At 39.1% G+C, this 19501-nt stretch overlaps 1 protein-coding gene across 2 annotated transcripts in view; it reads left to right on the top strand.

Annotated features, from left to right (window-relative positions):
- rab6ba (RAB6B, member RAS oncogene family a) overlaps positions 1-19501 on the top strand; it is a 59999-nt gene that overhangs the window by 18772 nt on the left and 21726 nt on the right. Inside the window, exons 2-4 of one of the 2 annotated variants that reach the window (XM_039810861.1) lie at positions 2747-2805; positions 17508-17561; positions 18939-19065. In XM_039810861.1, the coding sequence (XP_039666795.1) occupies positions 2747-2805; positions 17508-17561; positions 18939-19065 (240 nt within the window). The remainder of the gene's footprint in view (positions 1-2746; positions 2806-17507; positions 17562-18938; positions 19066-19501) is intronic. The other variant, XM_039810862.1, reaches the window with a different exon arrangement.

Here is a 19501-nt window from a genome sequence, read left to right as displayed (position 1 = left end):
TTTAGTTGCCGCTTTTTCAGCTTCAGTCTTTCTTTTTCTTTGCCTTTTTAGCAGGGCACGCAGTTGCAATTAACGGCAGCAGTGGCACCTTTTGCTGAGTTTTCACCTCCATTCTCCAGTAGACTTGCATCAACTCCAGTGGCAATGAAAAACTAGCTCAGGCTCGTACACGGGAGGGGTAGAGTACGCGCAGCGCGGCAAGGAGGCATTTCATTGGTTCTTTCCAGTGTTGGATTATTAGATTAGAGCAGTACAGAGATTGGTTCTTTTTTGCTCCTTTTTCAGAGCCCATATGTTATTTATTACTGTCTGGGTGTAAAGACCATTTCAAACAATATGTAAAAAAGTGTATATTGGAAAATGTTACCAACCCTGCCTTTTTAAATTCCGTTTCATTTCCCAATTCGGTCCAGTGTATGAGGCTAACATGTTAACATGTTGAACCAGCATTTGTCACTATGTCTGCTTCTGACAAATTATAAATATCAGTCCGGTTTTAACTTTTTTTACACCAGTTCAAGCCTAGTGATAACTTATTAGTAATATCATCAATACTATAACTAATTAATATCAAACTATTTTTAAACATTATCAATTCCCTTTCTACTGTTTTTAATTATTCCTCCATGTCCTCCTCTGTATAAAATATATTTATCATCTGCAAACGTAGCACATTTCAACTTATTTGATACTGTACAAATATCATTTAAATAAATAACTTTGTTCCCAATACTGAAGATGGGGTAACACCAAAGGTTACTCTTCTTGGTTAAGATTCAGTATTATTGTTACATATTGACACTTATTATATAAAAAACTTTTTAACCAATTTTGTGTGACAATTTCTGCAGAAGTAAGGAATGAGGATCGATTGTGTCAACCGTTTAACATAAATCAACAAATACACCAATAGTGTGTTGTTTCCTATCTACTGATGTATATTATCCACAAATTCCATCACAGCTAAAGATGTCAATTGATTGCTTCAAAACCCATATTGATGGTCACTCGATAACTCATAGCTTAATAAACTCAAGTCTATTTACATTTTTCAAGTATTTTAGAAAATTGAGGTAGCAAAGACACAGGTCTATAATTTCATACATATTTGTCATCATTTTAGGATTTATTACATATATAAGTAAATGGCTCAAGAACACATTCAATCACTTTATTTTAGAGGTGACCTATCAATAGTGTTACCATCAGTATATATATAAAAAATTCTTCAAAAAATGTAATATTCGCTACTAAATAAGCCACAATAAAAGTCAAATAAACATAAATCACCTCATCAAATTGTATTATTTCTAATGTCGCCACTCTGTGATTAGTGCATGGAAATACATACATGACATCACTCTGCCCACTTTAAACCATTGAGAAAAGCATGGACAAAAAGAGAAATAGAGAATTCTCTCATTGTGAATAAGAAAAACGGAGAGAACAGAGAATAAGGTTTCCAGACCTTTAAAACCAACCAGATGTAATTTTATTAGACTTAATTAATCAGTTTGTTGGCTAGGTGGTAGGGATGCACCGAAATGAAAATTCTTGGCTGAAAACCGAAAACCGAAAAAGAGGACACCAAGATCGAAAATCGAAACACCGAAAGAAATTAAGCCAATTATTAGTACCATTGCATTTATGGCTATGACTGTGTACTAACTTTACTAAAATCAAGGCATTGCAATTGTATAAATTAATATTAAAGTTTAATTAAAAAAATATCTAGCAGAAATATGGCTACAATCTGATAGTCACATACAGTATACAGTAGCCTAAGAACAGAATAGCTTACCTATTGTTATTATTATTATTATTATTATTATTATTTGAGGCACTTTCTTGCAGGATTTCACTGAACATATCAGACAACGAGGGTGCATGCCCCTCATCTGGTGCAGAGAGACAAGTCTTTGTTTCTGCGCTCTGATCTCCTCCTGCGCTGGGCGCTGCTCCGTCTCCGTCTCCACGCGGGTTCTCCGCATCCATGGCGGCCTGGATCATTTCTCGTGCGCCCTGCTTTATTTCCGCATCCAAGTAATGGTCTTTATAACGCGGATCAAGTACAGTCGCGATGAAGTGCAGAGGATCCGAATAGATCTCAGTGAAACGTGCGCTGACAGACTCTAAGAGCACTTTTTTTTCACTCCGTGGTCCGTCTCAACCTCGTTGCCTAGGAGACGCTTTGCAGGTGGAATGGATCGGGTACTGACACACGTGCAGGTCGCGGTTTCTGTTTGCGTCATCACAACATTTCGGCCGTATTGTTTCGGTGATAAAAGTATTTCGGCCGAAAACCGAAAATGCCCTATTTTTTTTATATATATATATATATATATATATATGTATATATGTATATATTACAGTTATCATAGATTGGTTTGTTTAAGTGTGTATGTGTATATATATATTTCGTTCAGTAAAAATTAGTTTGCATCTTTGCATCTCATCACCCTGTTCTCCCCATTGAATATATTAAAAGTGAAATTTGCGTGGTTAGGGAACAGAAATAGTGCCAGTAGCGGCAGCAGCATTGCAATTACATCTGGACCTGATGCCACTGCTGACCTCCTGGTCACCCCCACAAACAGTAATGAGCTCCCTGGGCAGCAGTGACAGCCATGACTGAAACCATAACCACCAATCCTGCTGTTACCTTTATTTATTGAGTGTCTGTAAAGAGGAAGACAAAGCCTCTTGTCTTTCATTTAATGCATTCTGTCTTTTTCTTCTCTTGCAGTTGGAAAGACGTCTCTGATCACACGGTTCATGTATGACAGCTTTGACAACACATATCAGGTAGGTGCTACGGCAGGCTCAGCGAGTGAATATTTTATCTCTAATGATCATTTTTGTGTCTGTTGATCATCTTTCCTTTGATAGTGAAACCTACACCTTCAAGCTTTAGTGTGTAACTTTTTGATATTAATAAACATCCGTTACATTCAAGCCATTACCAAATGAGTTGCTACAAAGCTAATTAAGACTATCAGCTCCACACAACTCTTTCTGGATTTCTCAGTATGACTATGTTCAGAAGATTGGGGCGTCTGGCGACTTTCGCGTGCAGAAACTCAAGTGAAGATAGTGACCTCTTCTGAAGAGTCCATCATGTTTTTATAATCCTTTTTCTCCGTGTTTTCCTTTGGCTACTAGCAACTGGGGGGGAGAGGGTGGGGTTGTGTTGTGTGTGTGTGTGTGTGTGTGTGTGTGTGTGTGTGTGTGTGTGTGTGTGTGGGGTGGGGGTGGGGGTGGGATTGCAATGAAATTGCATACACGAACGATAGACATTTTTAGCCAACATGAATGACTACGTTTACAAGCTGTCAATTTTCGGGTTATGGTCGGGTTAAGGTCACTATTCGGGTTTCTGAAACATTCGGAATAACCCGTTTACATGCGTGAGCAGAGAGCGTATACATGGCATTTGTAATCAATTGGCGATATCCCGACGTAAACGGCGATGCACGGTTAGCGTCTGGACGTAGCCTACGGACAAACTTAAGACGCAATAACTTTTGGGTCACCTTCTTATAAATCTCACTATCTCGGTACTTCTTGCCGGTCAACAAAAGACATTATATTCATGCTTTTCACCACACTAATCAAGAAATTGGTTTCCTCGCCCCGCCAAAAGTGTGGTGCTGTGCAGCCGTTCTCGCCATGTTTACCTCTACTTTTTGTTTACTTCTGGTATGCGCACAGCAGGTTTTCTGGCATTGACATATATATATATATATATATATATATATAAATATATATAATTATATATATATATAACTATATATAACTATATATATATATAACTATATATAACTATATATATATATATATATATATATATAACTATATATATATATATATATATATATATATATATATATATATATATATATATATATATATATATATATATATATATATATATATATATAACTAGGTTTTCTGGTGCATACAAGAAGTTCCTCTACTCAAAAGACCAAGATTCCTTGCGAATCGAACATGCGCAGAACACAAATCAATGTTCCTTTTGATGGGGATATGCCGATACGCGTTTACATGACCAAAATTTCGGGTTAGACAAGGGGTAACCCAGGTAGCATATTCGGGTTTTTAAAAACCGGAATATGAGCATATTCGGGTTTTTGCCGGTGTTTACATGGCCGTGCTATTGCTAATATTCCGGTTTTGAACGGGTTATTGGCTGCATGTAAACGTAGTCAGTGTTAAAACGGAAACCTTTTGAACAAAATAACATTAGGAGCACTGTGGGCCCTCAAGCAATCACTATTTCTAACCCTGTTCTCTAAAGCAGCCTAATCTCACTCGTTCTTCTAAAACCAGAATATTACGGCACTTATAGAGGTCTTTGCACGCGTCTGTAGACACACAGAAAATGAACCCTGCAGTATTATTGCTTTATAGGCACAAAGTATCTACTTTATATAGTAATAAAAAAGGAATCAAAAATAAATCTCACAATGCTTATTCTGCCCTCCTTCTCATATACGTGCGTGCGTGCGTGTGTGCGTGCGTGCGTGCGCACTCAGGCTCTTTATTGAGGGAATGTAGTGTTATAAGCCTGTGCATTGTGTACAAAAATACACAAGTAGATTACCCTGAACACAGTGATATACCATCAGCATATGTGAGCACTGAATGTGAAGAATACATAAGACGTAACTTTTGTTTTGCTTCAAGTAAGAAGTACTTGATACTATTTGACCAAAACCTGAACATTACCTTGTCAGACTGTACAGTATCTCTATTTTAATTTGAGGGGTTGTTTATTTCAATTAAAAACACCTGTAAGTTGGAAAATACATTTCCATCAGGTATAAAATTGTCAATCAGGCTTGCTGTCAGGCCAGTAGAGTTAATACTTTCCTGCAGCCTCATGGTCCTTCTAAAGCCCAAGTAGTGATCTGGCCCTGCCTTTAAATCATCTACAGCAGTCTCTAAAGACGGCCTCAGTTCTTGATCCAAGCCATGCCTCCTTTTCCCTCACCTCTTGAACTTGACTTTTTTTTCCTCTTCAGTATAAACATCTTTAATTAAAGCGCCCATATTATGCTCATTTTCAGGTTCATAACTGTATTTTAAGGTTTTACCAGAATAGGTTTACATGGTTTAATTTTCAAAAAACACCATATTTTTGTTGTACTGCACAGCTCTCTCTCACTGCTGCAGATCCTCTTTTCACCTGGTTTCTGTTTTAGATACAGAGTGAGACCTCTTTTCATCTTCTTCTTCACTACTATCTTTGATTGCACTCGCACATGCTCAGTAGTTCAGATGTAGAGCATGTCATCTTGCTAACTCTAGAGACAGTAAAAGAAAGCCTGTTTCTCCAACTTTGGTCAGTTACAAGGCAGGATTAGCTGGGAGACTTCTAAATGAGGGCACACATGGAAGTAGTTCTTTTGTAGATTATGGTGAACTTGTGTGTGTTGTAGCAGTGCTTTGCTATTGAGAACGACGTAGCATGCTAGCGTTAGCATTAGCGTTAGCATGCTAATGCTAACGCTACGAGCTAACGGTTGTGGTTAGCCAGCTCATTTCGGACTGTGACGTCACAGTCCGAGCCGATTTTGAACAGCTCACTAGGAGACTGAAAGCAGGACACATTCAGAAACCGTATCTCTCTCAAAACAGCATGGATGGATTTTTTTCAAAGTTTGTATGTGTGTGGAAGCACCAGAGACACAAAAGAACACCCCAAATCCCAGAAAAAGTGTTTTTTTCATAATATGGGCACTTTAAAGCTTGCTCTCTATCACCAGGAATGGAAGTTTATTAAAGGAATAGGGAATTGCGGTTAAATATGGTAGATTTTGTTACCTTTTGATGGAGCCAGGCTAGCTGTTTCCAGTCGTTGTGCTAAGCTAAGCTAACCAGCTGCTGGCAGTAGCTTCTCATCTAACTCTCTGCCAGAAAGCAAGTAAGAATATTTCCCAGAATATCACATTTTTGCTTTGAGAGAGTTGCACAGCATTGAGAGCTGGAGAGGGTTGAACATTTTCAAAATGATTGTTCAGCTTGTTAGTTAGTTTTAGTTATTGTTTTTTTTATCATATTATCAGTGTTGCTACAAAGATCTGTCTTGTTTGGTCTTACTTCATCCTGCTAACCCTGCAAAAAAGGAAGAAAAGGATAAAATTTTTCAGTGTTAGTAAAAGTACTGCGCTGTAATGAGATTTGAATGGCTCATTGTGTGTGGATTAAATTGTCTGTGTTAGCGCTGTGATGCTGTGCTTTCACAGTTGCTGCTGCTGCTGTATCCTCTTATATTTCTACATTCGTAAGTCATGAAAGATTACAGAGCCAGACATTTCACACTGACTGTTTGGGCTAACGTCTTTGTGTTGTTAAGCCGCTGAATCTTCATGATGCATTGATGTTTCTTTAAACATCTCTTTGTCACAAATTGCTGTGGAACAGGCTTATATTTGGGCAAAGTTGGCTGTGGACTCGGCTGGGAAGCAGAGTTATTATAACAGCTTTCTACCAAACAACTTCCCTTATCAGTGTCTCAATGGTGGGAATATAAATTCATCTGTTCATTGATAAAAAAGGCAGGGATGATTAGCTCCTGGTGAATGCAATGGTGCCTCTACATTTTGAAGTCCATTATTAGTATTTCTGGACCCAAAGTGTCCCTTAACACAGTGAAATTAGGAAATGAAAATTATTGTTGAGTTAAAGGGGGCAGAGACGTGAGGCAAAGATACCACCTGACATGAAAGGGACAGGTGTATAAAAATAACACAAAGTTAGTTATTACTGATTTGGTTAACTTATCAGCACAGTTAACAGTCTCAGCAGCAGCAGCAGCACTGCAGCAATAACATGCATCTCATGGAGGCAGTTTAGGTACTTTGAAATCCTAAGTGCCCAATTGCTGCAATTTGCATCACAATTCATACTCTGAGTCATAACTCAGTCAAATCTATACACAGAGACATGATACACACATTTGAAACTTCAGTGTCACTTACACTTTTCTGAGGATACCATTACATCTGATGTCATAGGGGGAAAAAACACTCCAATCATCACGTTTTTAGGTTTTCTACACTGTCAAAGGAATCCAGTGATAGTTGTCTGTTCATCCATTGGTACATTACAACAGGATCTCCTGTACTAATAGCTAATTCAGCATATTTTTATGCTGCCAATTTGACAAAATGTAAACAGATATAGGCTAAAAAGTTGTAATCTACACAAGGGCTGAATGATGAATCCTTTTCAAATCGAAATCGACATTTGAAAGAATGTGATCAGCTAATGTTGAAGACTGCGATGAATCAAATGTGAATATTTAGTTGAATGTTGTGGTCCTCTTTTTATTATTATATTTAGTGTTTTTTCATAAGATAAATGCTGGAATAATGTTACATATCACAGATTGTTTACAGAAATGTCCTATTTTCATTTATGTTGTATAACTTTATTTAACATGTATGCTGCTGTTGAGCTGAGGCAGAGCAGACATTTTGGTTTACAGGAAAGAACAGATTTTTTTATTGGAATTGTTTGTTTATTTTATTATTACAGTTTTAGCTTTTGTGATAAATATTATGTTTATATATATATTTTGTTTGACTGCGTATTAATAGAAATATTGTTCTCATCCTTGCATAAGAATAGCGTTAGTCTATCTGTTACACAGGGAATATTGAACTTTAGCTAAATTTAGCAAAATAAAATCGCAAATCAAATCATAATCGCAATATTTGGCAGAAAAATCACAATTAGATGTTTTCCCCCAAATTGTTCAGCCCTAGTCCACACACATTATATTCTACTTCCTGTTTGTATTCCCCAAATTATTGAACTGTGGTTCCAAAAGTTAGTGCATTATTATCCCCAAAATAGAAGTAAGACAAAGAATAATAATGACTGACAAAATCTATGAATATAAATTTCTTTCATGTTGCACTATCAATATATAAATATTCTTTTACATAACTGGTGCTTAGAAGGTCAGGATGGAATCGTTGGGTTAGAGGGTGTTTTTGCTCTATTTCAGTCTAGTATAGTACAATGTGTTACGACTGTAGTGAGATTAATATCGTCATGAATAAGGCCTATAACGTATGAATAGTAAATGTGAGACGATCATTTCCTGCATCATGCCACGGCCTGGTTGTGATGAGGCCTGAAAGGACTGAGATCTCTTGTTACCCTCGCTTTTTCCAGCCATGTCCTCCCATCTTAAGCTCAGCAGACAGATAGCATCTGTTTATTTAATATTGTCCCCATATGTTGTTTAATGCCAGTCTCTGCCCCGCACTATTCTAATGGCCTCTGCACCAAATGATAACAGCAGCCAGGGAGGAATATGAAAATCAGTTGGTTATTTTATGTGTTTGTGTAATACAAAGTCATTTGAATCCACCACATAACCCAAAAAAGCCTCTTCATTCTCTTCTTACATTCACCTTTTTTTTACCACAACCTGTGATATGTAGCCATAGATCTAAGCCAAAGATCAGTCTATCCTAAGGGCCGTTACAGAGTCAAGGCGAGCAAGCGACTTGAGCAAGTGACTTGAGCAAGCGACTTGAGCAAGCGACGCGCTCCCTTTCCTAGTTTAAACAGTGGACGCAAGCGTCACGGGCGATGCATGAAATGCAATACACCGCTCACGCAACAGGGGGAAGTAGAGTCTGGTGATATTCAGATCAAAATGGCAACTGAAGAGGAGTGCATCCTATTGCTAATTTTACATCGGCGGCAAAAAAATAGGCGGTGGTATGTTCGCCCTTTAAACAGATAAAGAGATCAGGATGGGGAGTTTGTGTCTCTGGTGCATCGCGGTTGCAACCTCTCTCCAGGCATTTTCCAACGCTATTTTATTGGAGTGTAATTGTGATGAACTATCATATAAATGCGGATATATACGTATAAGCTGGCATAATTTTTCCTCTTCGCCCACTATTGTATTCAGACCTTCTTCTGTAAACATAATATACTGATTGATTGATTGATTGATTAGACTTTATTGTCCACCTCAGTGGACATTTGTCTTTGACTTCTCCAACATCAATGACACCAATATAAAATTACATGAAAATACACACAGTTAACAGTACAACTGTAATACCATCAACATACAACAACAGGAATGGAAAACAGTGCAAGCAGTTAAGATAAGGTAGGTTTCGATCTACCATCAACACATTTAACATTTTAAGTTAAGTTCATGTATGGCATGAGGAATAAAAGATCTCTTATAAATGTTCCGACTCGCCCTTGGAACCCTGAATCTACGGCCAGATGGAAGCAACTCAAACTCCAAGTTTAGTGGGTGTAGGGTATCTGCTGATATCTGTCTGGCCTTCCTGAGTACCGCATTATCAAATATATCCCCAAGCTGCCTTTGTGACTTGCCAATCACCTTCCCTGCAATATTAACAATTTTTTGGAAAGCTTGTTTTTGTCTTTCACATTCCGATTACCATACCAGGCAGTTATATGAAAACTGTAAAATACTTTCTACTAGGCCCCTATATGCCATCTCAAGAACCTCATTGGTTAGCTCTCTTAAAAATACTCTCTGAGTTAACATTAAAACTTAAAGTGCGATCAATGATTGTACCCAAATACTTGAAATTTTCAACTACTTCCACAGGCCGGCTGTTAAGTACAACAGGGTTTAAGTTACTGGCCTCTCTCAGTTTCGTTTGTATTATAAGTTCTTTTGTTTTAGTCACATTAATTTCCAATTTAACAGTCTGACACCAGTCCTGCAGTAAAGTGACTTGGCTAAAGTAAGCTTCCTCATGTGCTGCATTATTTTCTGTGAGAAGTCCTACCACGGCCATGTCATCAGCATATTTAAGTAAACTTACATTAGTGCTGTGCACAGTCATTTCATTTATATAAATAGAAAACAACAGAGGAGACAACACACAGCCTTGTGGTGCTCCAGTATTTATAACAAGCTCATCTGAGTAAACCCCATTCATTAATAAACTTCATAAACTTCTAATCCAGTGAATGAGCCCGCCATTCACATTCATCCTATAAAGTTGTTCTAAAAGAATGTCAATTTGCATAGTATTAAAAGCAGAAGTAAAATCAACAAAAAGAACCCGATGAAGCGATTTTGGTTTTTGCAAATGTTTAGCTATTTGATTTACGAGAGTAAGAGCTGCATCCTCTGTGCCCCTGTGTGGCCTATAGGCAAATTGAAGGGGGTCCAGTTGATTCTCTACTATACTTGAATTAATGTACAATACTTGCAATGTCGCCCCCACCGACAACGCATAGTATTGCGTGCATCGGCGCGTCGCGTAACAAAAACTAGGACGACACATTTTGCTACGCATCGACGCATAATGGAGGCCGAAGCGTAGTGATGCGTAGCCTTGCGGACGCGTATGCGTACCGATGCGTTGACTCTGTAACACCCCTTAAAGTGTGTGTGTGTGTGTGTGTGTGTGTGTGTGTGTGTGTGTGTGTGTGTGTTGTGCCACTTCTCTCTCTCTCTCCGGCTCAGTGACAGGTAGGTCTGTAAATGATTTTGCCGTCTTTTTCTAGCCCAACTCCAAAGAGACCTTTGAGTATTAATTAAAATGCTGCATGCATTAGCTCGGTTTCAGTGTTTATGCTGCTGCTCACAGGGGAGACTAGATTTGCCCAGTGAGGGTGGGAAGATGTTGTGAATGTGAGCCTGCAGGAGACATCTGTCCTGATGAGAAGATTTATGAAGTCACGATTTCCAGGCATACATTCCGAATCACCACATTTTTTTTCAGTTTTTGTTTTCATGTACCTCAAGCTTTTAGATTTGAGGTGATCCAGTTCAATCCTAGCAGTGGATTTAGAAGCTGAGGGCCATCAGAATGGTGAAACCGAGCGTGCTAGTCTAGTGGCTTTAGTCAGCAGGAGGATGTGAGCGAGGCGAGACTCTCATCAGGCAGCCACCCAGCCGGAGGAGACGGAGGCAGGCAGCACGTGCTAGAGGGCTCAGAGCTCTCCAGAGGCAGAAAGCTTTTGTCAGCTGTGGTGGAGCTGCCAGTCAGGCCTGGCCACCAGGCTGTGACTGCATCTGTCTGCTGTGCCCAAATACTCCGCTATTTAACTTAGCAACTGGTGAATCTGATTTTCAAAAATATATAAAATGTCAGGCTTTGGGACAAGTTGAAGCAATGCTTCAACTTGGTCCTCTTTCTGTATTTCGGTTGAATATTTCATTATACTGAATTTGAAAGTAGTAAGCAAAAAGTTTTTTCACATAATCTATCAAATATGTATGTATTACCCTACTTATATAATGGTATATAACTAAACAATGAATCGCAACTGAATCATCAGCAATCGTTTACATCATTTTTCAAGAATGCCAAAAATAATTGGTTCCAGCTTCATAAATGTGAGGACTTGCAAATTTCCGTTATCTTTTGTGCTAGTAAATTAATTATGTTTGGGTTTTAGACTATTAGTCAGAAGAAACAAGCTTTTTTAAGACATCATCTTGTAGGAAAAATGTGATGGCCATTTTTCACTATTTTCTGATGTTATGTAGACTAACAATTAATCCATTGTTTGAGAAAACATTTTCCAGCAACAGTGTAAAGATATCATCTAAACATTATCTTAGTTGATAACAGGAAATTAATCTTGAGCAATTTTGATAATTGATTAATCAGTTAAATCAGTTATTAAGGAACGATGCCAAAACTCTCTGCTTTCAGTTTCTTAAATGTGAGAATTTGCTGCTTTTCTCAGTGTTATATTATTGTAAATGAACAGTTTGAAGTTGTCACCTTGCGTTCTGGGAGCTCTAATCCTCGGTTGTCTCTTCTAACTCTTATTGTAGCCAGCCAGGGTGACGCGTTTCTCTCTTTGCTGTTGCAACAATTCTGCTATCATGGTTAGGAGATTGGTTAGTCTTAAATTAATGTCGAAGTGGGGTACAAATCTACCCATAATGCTTCGTGACACGAGTAAAGTAAGTTAAATAGACTAATTATGAATCAGCACTGGTACGACTCATTACTGTGGTTACAAATGTGGCATGCTGTAATTGTTATGTTCTACATATATTATATACACAGCCTGCTGTCTGACGGAGAAGGCATGATTGATGAATTCCCTCTTGTTCTGGCAGTAAATTCCAAATTAATCTGATTTTGCATGTTCACAAACTGCTGTCAAATATGACGCTGTGAGCAAATGCCACTATGCTCACTGTGACTCCAGATCTGTTGGTTTAACAACGTCACTGACAGATGGAGGACTTTGAAGTAGCAGTAGTCTCGCATTGTCAGACCTTCCTCCACAGCACTGCGGCCTGGCTAGTCCACACAGCATTCTGGGATGGGAGAAAAACATGTTCTGGTTTATTGGCATTTCTTTAACCAATCACAATAGTTTTTTCCCCAGTGGGGAAATTACAATTTTCACTCTGTTAGAAATCACTACACACAGGCTTGAAATACACACTCAGGACCTATACATGCACAAATGGAGAGATGTCAGAGTGAGGGGCCGCCAGTGGGCTGCCAGTGCGGGACCAGCACCCTGAGCCGCTGGTGGGGGGGGGGGCGTACAGTGCCTTGCTCAAGAGCTAGCTACCAATCCATACATAGAACACCAACACAAGAAAGAGGAGAGTAACGGACACCCGGCCAAAAAGCAGGACATCCGGCAGAATTTCTGGACACCGGAAGTGGAACATCGTGGATAAAGACTAGAGTGACAAAGAAGTATTCAGATTCACTGCTTAAATACCACAATTATAAAAAAGTATATTCCAATTTCAAATCCTCTATTATTTAAAATGGCACGCAGTGATTAAAGCCAAATGTGGCATTTCTGTTTGGTCATCAATCTGTGAATATCTTGTTGATGCAAACACCCCAAAACTGATTAAGTTTGGATTAAACGGCAGGTCTAGTGGTGCTCCATGACCTCCTCACAGGTGAACTCTGAGAAGTAGTAAAGAGTCAAGCCTGTGCTCAGTTTAAAGAAAGGGACTGGTTGACAGTGCTCACTGGAATCGGTAGCATGTATTTTCCATGAGACTGATTGTCAGACAATCTGAATGTAAATATTAAATGCAATACAACTTTGTTCAGGTATTGCTCACACTTCCCCATGTGTCCGTCCAGTTACTTCCATTCCCATCTGGTGTCACAGTAGTATTTGTCAGAAAACGTTTCACATAGTCAAGCTGTGGTTTCCATCTTCATTGCCTTAGAGTACCAGATGAGTCATCATGTTTGAGTGCATACAAACCCACTGTAGCACCTACCCTGCTGCCATCACCTGATCAGGATTGGTTTATAGCAGAACATGTGATTGTCACAAATAGGGGTGTAAACAGTTAATCGACTATCGATTAATTGTCGTTAAGAATTTACTCGATTAAATTAAATTAATTGTCGGCTAAGTGAACATTGCAATCTAAGACAGTTTACCACAGGACGTAGGCCTAATTGAACGTAACACGAGATACTCGCGGGCGGCGACACAAACTTGAGGCGGTCAAAACGGAGCGGAGTGTGGGAGCTTTTCAAATTAATTAATGATGACAAAGACGCCCAATGTAAACTCTGCGGTACTACGTTTAAGTTCAGCAGCTCTACGAGTTTGCTAAGATACCACCTTCATAACTTGTATGCAGCCATGTTGCAGGGAGGAAGTCTGTCGCCTTCACAACCTACAATCGCTGCTGTGGTGGGAAGGCGAGTCTGTCACCACAGGAAAGCGGAGGGCATTACTCAGAGGATTTGCGGCATGATCGAAAAAGATATGATGCCAATTAGCACCACTGACGGTGAGGGATTTCGGGAGTTATTACACTACATGGAGCCAGGATATAATATCTCTTCTCGAGCGACCATTACTACCCACTTGGAAGCACGCTACAAAAACAAGAAGGCTGAGCTAATGTGGCTCTGACGACGGATTGTTGGACCGCACTGACTACAGAGAGCTACATAACAATCACTTGCCACTACATTGGAAACGACTGGCAGGTAAAGTCAGCAGTGCTTCTCACGTTAGAGAGACCTACAGCTGATAATTTAGCTGACAAACTCAACCAGGCTGTGCATAATTTATTTTGTTAAACTACATAAATGCCATTATCTGTACCGTATCCCAACTGGTACAATAAAACATCAACTGAGCAATATAACATGCATTTGTATTCAGTATATAAGCAATATTTTGCTTTTTATGTTAAAGACACTATTGATACCGTCAGAAATTTACATTCTCAGGAAAAAAGCCGCGTATCAGTTAATCGTTAATCGATCGATAAAGTCAGTCAACTAATGATTAATGAATTAATCGATAATTTGCATCCCTAGTCACAAACTACTATGTCTAATTGTCTTTGAATTTTTCTGATTGTCTTAAATGTACAATATGTAATTTTCTGCCGCTAGGGGTCTCTCGATCAAAACAATGGATCGTAAACACTTTTGATGACGTGGTGAGGTTGCGTGGAATTGTGGGAGTTGTAGTTTTCCAAGATGAACACCATCGCCGATTAGAATGCATCTGTTCACGGACGAGTTTACCCATTCAAGTTTTATTTACTTTACATTTAGTAACGAGTAGTAACGTTTATTCATGTCATTCTAATAAAACAGCTGCAGTTTCCCCAACATAATTAAGAATAATGAATATTTTAATTTTTGATTAATCAATTGATTAATTGGTTTTCTCAATTTTTGGATTTATTTTGTTTTGTCTATAAAATAGTTAAAGATACCAATTATATTTAGTTTTGCCCGACCAACAGTCTCAAACCCAAAGTTTCCTGGTGTCCCCACATCAAAAACGTCAAAATCAGTTTTATTTAATGATGATTTCACATATCTTAAGCCCAATATCTCAAGGCCTTATTCGGGTAAAATGAGTGAAATCTCTCAGATCCCTTAAAAGCATATTTTGACTTAGTCCCTGGCAAAATGAGTCAGAGTGCCATGGTCTTTCTTCTAACGATGTGTGTTAGTTAAAAATGTAAAAGGAATATGAATAATTTCTGTTGATCTAATCCGTTTGTGTATAGCTGTCTGTGTGGGATTCTATATTTAAAACTGGAGCCTACAGCACCTCTGCTATCCCCCAGGGAAAACTCCTACCACATCTATATGCTTTTAACTTTATTCAAGCTATTGTGTCAATAATGTCACACCAAATCAGCAATATTAAATGTTTTCTCAAGGGTCCTGAATGTTCAAAGCTTTTTTTTATTTCAAAGTTATTTTCATGGGCTGTTGTAGCAGGTCAATTTAACCAAATTAGTGCTTTTAACTTCTAGCACACAGGAAGTTTTTTCAGTCTGTTATGCAAGTTGGTAAATACTTTTCAAGCATATTCTGCCAGAATAAATAGGGGAGTTAATTTGGAAGTGCATGAAATCCACCTGTCTGTTTTGGGGCTGATACAGCCAAACAAGTATTTTAATATTGCTTACTATAATCTTGTATGAAGCACTTTATAATTGTAATTCTTTGAGGCTGTTTATTTTCAGCCTAGCAGTGCTCGATATGACTGAGTGTAAAGGAAGAGTATAAATGACGTCCTGTCTTCATGCCAGACTCTCTGAGTTACGCCGCTGTTGTAGCCGACATCACCAAGGAAACGAGTGTGTGATCAAGCTGCTGATGCCCAACTCTGTCAAAGTGGGCAGTGTGCACCCTGCTGGACGGCCTATCATAGACAGACGCAACGGATACACCCACAACAAAATATAAATACAAATGTATGTATAGAATGTATCTTAGTACAAATAAATTGTATCGAAATGAAATCAGTGTGGCTGTTAAATACAAGCAGGAAACTGCATCCTCCCTGTCAGCCTATCAGATGTCTCAGCCAGCTGCAGGATGTGCTCCAGCTGCTCAGTGCTGGAGTTTGCAGGCTGGGGTCACACAAGCTTAAAACATGCAGCTGGGGACTGCTGCCTAATCCTGGGTCAGTCCTTTGCCCGCTGCCTTTAAGCCTTTTATACCCCCTCCATAGTTACTGCTAATACTGAATTTCATAATAATGGCATTAGTGATTTACAAGCACTGTATTGTTTATTTTGAAAAAAAGCCATCTTTGTGATTGTGAGGTCTGAAAGTTTATTGTCAACTGTTCTGGCATCAAAAAAAACAAATTAAGTTACACACAAAAAAAAGCAATCCGCAGTTTATCATTGATTTCTAGGTTTTGATTCATCCAGGCCAGAGCACCTGATGATGTCACGGCAGAGAGCCGTGGGCTTGGCTGCGGAAAGTAAACCTCCCTTGAAGAGAACACAGTGCCATCTGCCTTGGGACACAATACAGGAATGATTAGATTGCTATTATGAATGGCAAATGTGAAATGAGATGAGCTATGATTTTAAGCAGCCCATTTGAGTGTAAAACCATATTCAAACATTACAATTGTTCTGATAATTGAAGTGAAATATTTGCACAATAATAGCTGAGATACTGTTACCTGTTTTGAATTTAAATAGTGACTGCGTTTGATGATTCAGAAGACATTAGAAACTCAAAAATAATCAGAGTTGAATCAACAATCTACTAAAATTGAACATTTTAAAGCGCTCATATTATGCTCATTTTCAGGTTCATAACTGTATTTTAAGGTTGTACCAGAATAGGTTTACATGGTTTAATTTTCAAAAAACACCATATTTTAGTTGTACTGCACAGCTCTCTCTCACTGCTGCAGATCCTCTTTTCACCTGGTCTCTGTTTTAGCTACAGAGTGAGACCTCTTTTCGTCTTCTTCTTCTGTACTATCTTTGATTGCACTCGCACATGCTCAGTAGCTCAGATGTAGATCATGTCAGCTAGCTAACTCTAGAGACAGTGAAAGAAAGCCTGTTTCTCCAACTTTGGTCAGTTACAAGGCAGGATTAGCTGGGAGACTTCTAAATGAGGGCACACATGTAAGTAGTTCTTTTGTAGATTATGGTGAACTTGTGTGTGTTGTAGCAGTGCTTTGCTATTGAGAACGACGTAGCATGCTAGCATTAGCGTTAGCATTAGCAGGCTAACACTAACGCTACGAGCTAACGGTTGTGGTTAGCCAGCTCATTTCGGACTGTGACGTCACAGTCCGAGCCGATTTTGAACAGCTCACTAGGAGACTGAAAGCAGGACACATTCAGAAACCGTATCTCTCTCAAAACAGCATGGATGGATTTTTTTCAAAGTTTGTATGTGTGTGGAAGCACCAGAGACACAAAAGAACACCCCAAATCCCAGAAAAAGTGTTTTTTTCATAATATGGGCACTTTAAGCTCCATAACTGTTATTTTTTTACAGTGCTGTTGTATTGGACTGCATTATAGTGTACTGGTATCCATAAATGGAGTGATGTGAGATGATCAGGACTGTAATGAACCATGGATCTAACAGTAATCTGTCTTCCTCTTTTCTCTATAAGTTGCATTATTCAGTTCCTCAGAAAATACTCTTTGCTTTTCAAGGTAGTTACAGTGATGTTGATCCACGGGTATCTTCTTTCCCTAGGCCACAATTGGAATTGACTTCCTGTCGAAAACCATGTACTTGGAAGATCGAACGGTAAGAACCTCAGTAACAGCTGTATAATGTCATGATGAAGATGTTAAATGTCTGTAATGTGTCAGCAGTGCAGTAACTCCTTTCAGAGAGAAACATACTGTAGAACTGCTCATCACTACAATAATGCATGTGCTGAAATGTTACTCTGCAGTACTGATGAACAGGATGGCGCCTGTGTAGCTTGTAATACAGTATGTATACAATCTGTGTGCATGTCTGTTTATCTTTGGTAATCTTTCATACAGCAGTACAACCTTGTAAGTGTCATCATGATGAGTCCACTCATATAAATAAGTGTGAATCTTGTGCTGAGCACCCTCAGAAGCATCTTATGCCGTTTTTCCACTGCATGGTAGGGCATTTTCAGCCTTTATTTTAATAGGACAGCTGAAGACATGAAAGGGGAGAGAGAAGGGGGAACGACATGCAGCAAAGGGCCGCAGAGCGGGGTCAAACCTGGGCCCGCTGCTTTGAGGAGTAAACCTTTATATATGGGCGCCCGCTCTACCAACTGAGCTATGCGGGTGCCCTTGACTCAGGTTTTTCCTTTACCTAAAGTTGTGAATAGTAGCTGGTACTTTTTTTGGTACCCCCTTGGTTGAGATTCCAAGTGAGCTGAGCCGACACTAAAAGGTGGAGTTGAAACAATGCAGACAACTGTTCCGCGACACGGGACATCCTACACAAACCCGTGATTTTTAAATAGCCAAGCTGCCATCAATAGCAATCGCAATTTTTTTAATCACGCAATCCAGAATTTTAAAAAATGGCAGCCCGCAAAACTCCAGCATACAGTATGAGAGGGTTGCAGCGATATACCGGTTTCACTGTGGCGTGAAAATATACGATTATCATACTTCGTACATTCGCTTATCTACAGTACCAAAAGGGAGACTTTTTACACATACTCCCATTAAAAAATGGTTTCAAGTTTCAGTTATAACAAAGCAATTGTTCAACCAAAAACAATTGTTTTCTGAGACGGTTGTCGTACCATGAACATTTGATACCGTTGCAACCCTACAGTCTGTGTACTACGCCGTACATTTGACCAAGTGCAGACTCTCTTCTGTTTCTTCTGTTGCCGATGAAAGGATTCAAGTGTCGCGTTAAAGATGATGTCACAGCAGTGTCATGCGGTGGCACTATGGCGATCAGCTGAGAATCCGGCCTACACTGGATAGTAATCCGCAGTCGAAAACAAAAAACTAAAGATACTACTACTGTACCAAAAAAGCAAGTGGAGTCGTACCATAGAGTGGAAACACTGCTTTATTGTACTATTATTGTGTTGTGTATGGCTGTGTGTGTGTGGAGGGAGCCTATTGTTGGGTTTTTTTGGCTCTCTGAATATCCTAATAATCTCAGCCTCCTCAGCTTTCTCTCTCTGAACCCCAGGTGAGGTTGCAGCTCTGGGACACAGCGGGACAAGAGCGCTTCAGGAGCCTCATTCCTAGTTATATACGGGACTCCACTGTGGCTGTGGTGGTCTACGACATTACAAGTCAGTGCCCCTTATGAAACTTTGAATATCATTCTTAGCTGCTGGACCACTAAGTGTCCAACTCCTTTTACTGTTAGACCTGTAAGTTTTCATCTGTAATCATACGTTAGTTATCTGTTTTACCTGTTTACTGTCAACACAGGTAGCCAAAGTTCTCTCGCTCTCTCTGTCTCTCTGTCTTTCTGTCTCTCTCTCTAAAGAGCCTTGGCCAAACATTTTGCCTGTCTCTAATTTTGAAACGTGTGACGGATGGCTTTCCCCAAGAAGCAGAGTAGCAGAATCCAAGCTAAGATTTCACAAATATCAAATATCTCCTTGAAATTTCCCATAAGCAAATTGGATTCACTTTACAAATAGATAAGATTGCATAACTTCCCTCCTTCTCAAATTGTCTTAAACACATTTCCTGTGTTCTTCTTGGATACAAAAAATCTAT

Source organism: Perca fluviatilis, chromosome 9 (genome assembly GCF_010015445.1).
Source record: "Perca fluviatilis chromosome 9, GENO_Pfluv_1.0, whole genome shotgun sequence".
Lineage (NCBI taxonomy): Eukaryota > Metazoa > Chordata > Actinopteri > Perciformes > Percidae > Perca > Perca fluviatilis.
This window is presented reverse-complemented; position numbering and strand designations above follow the sequence as displayed.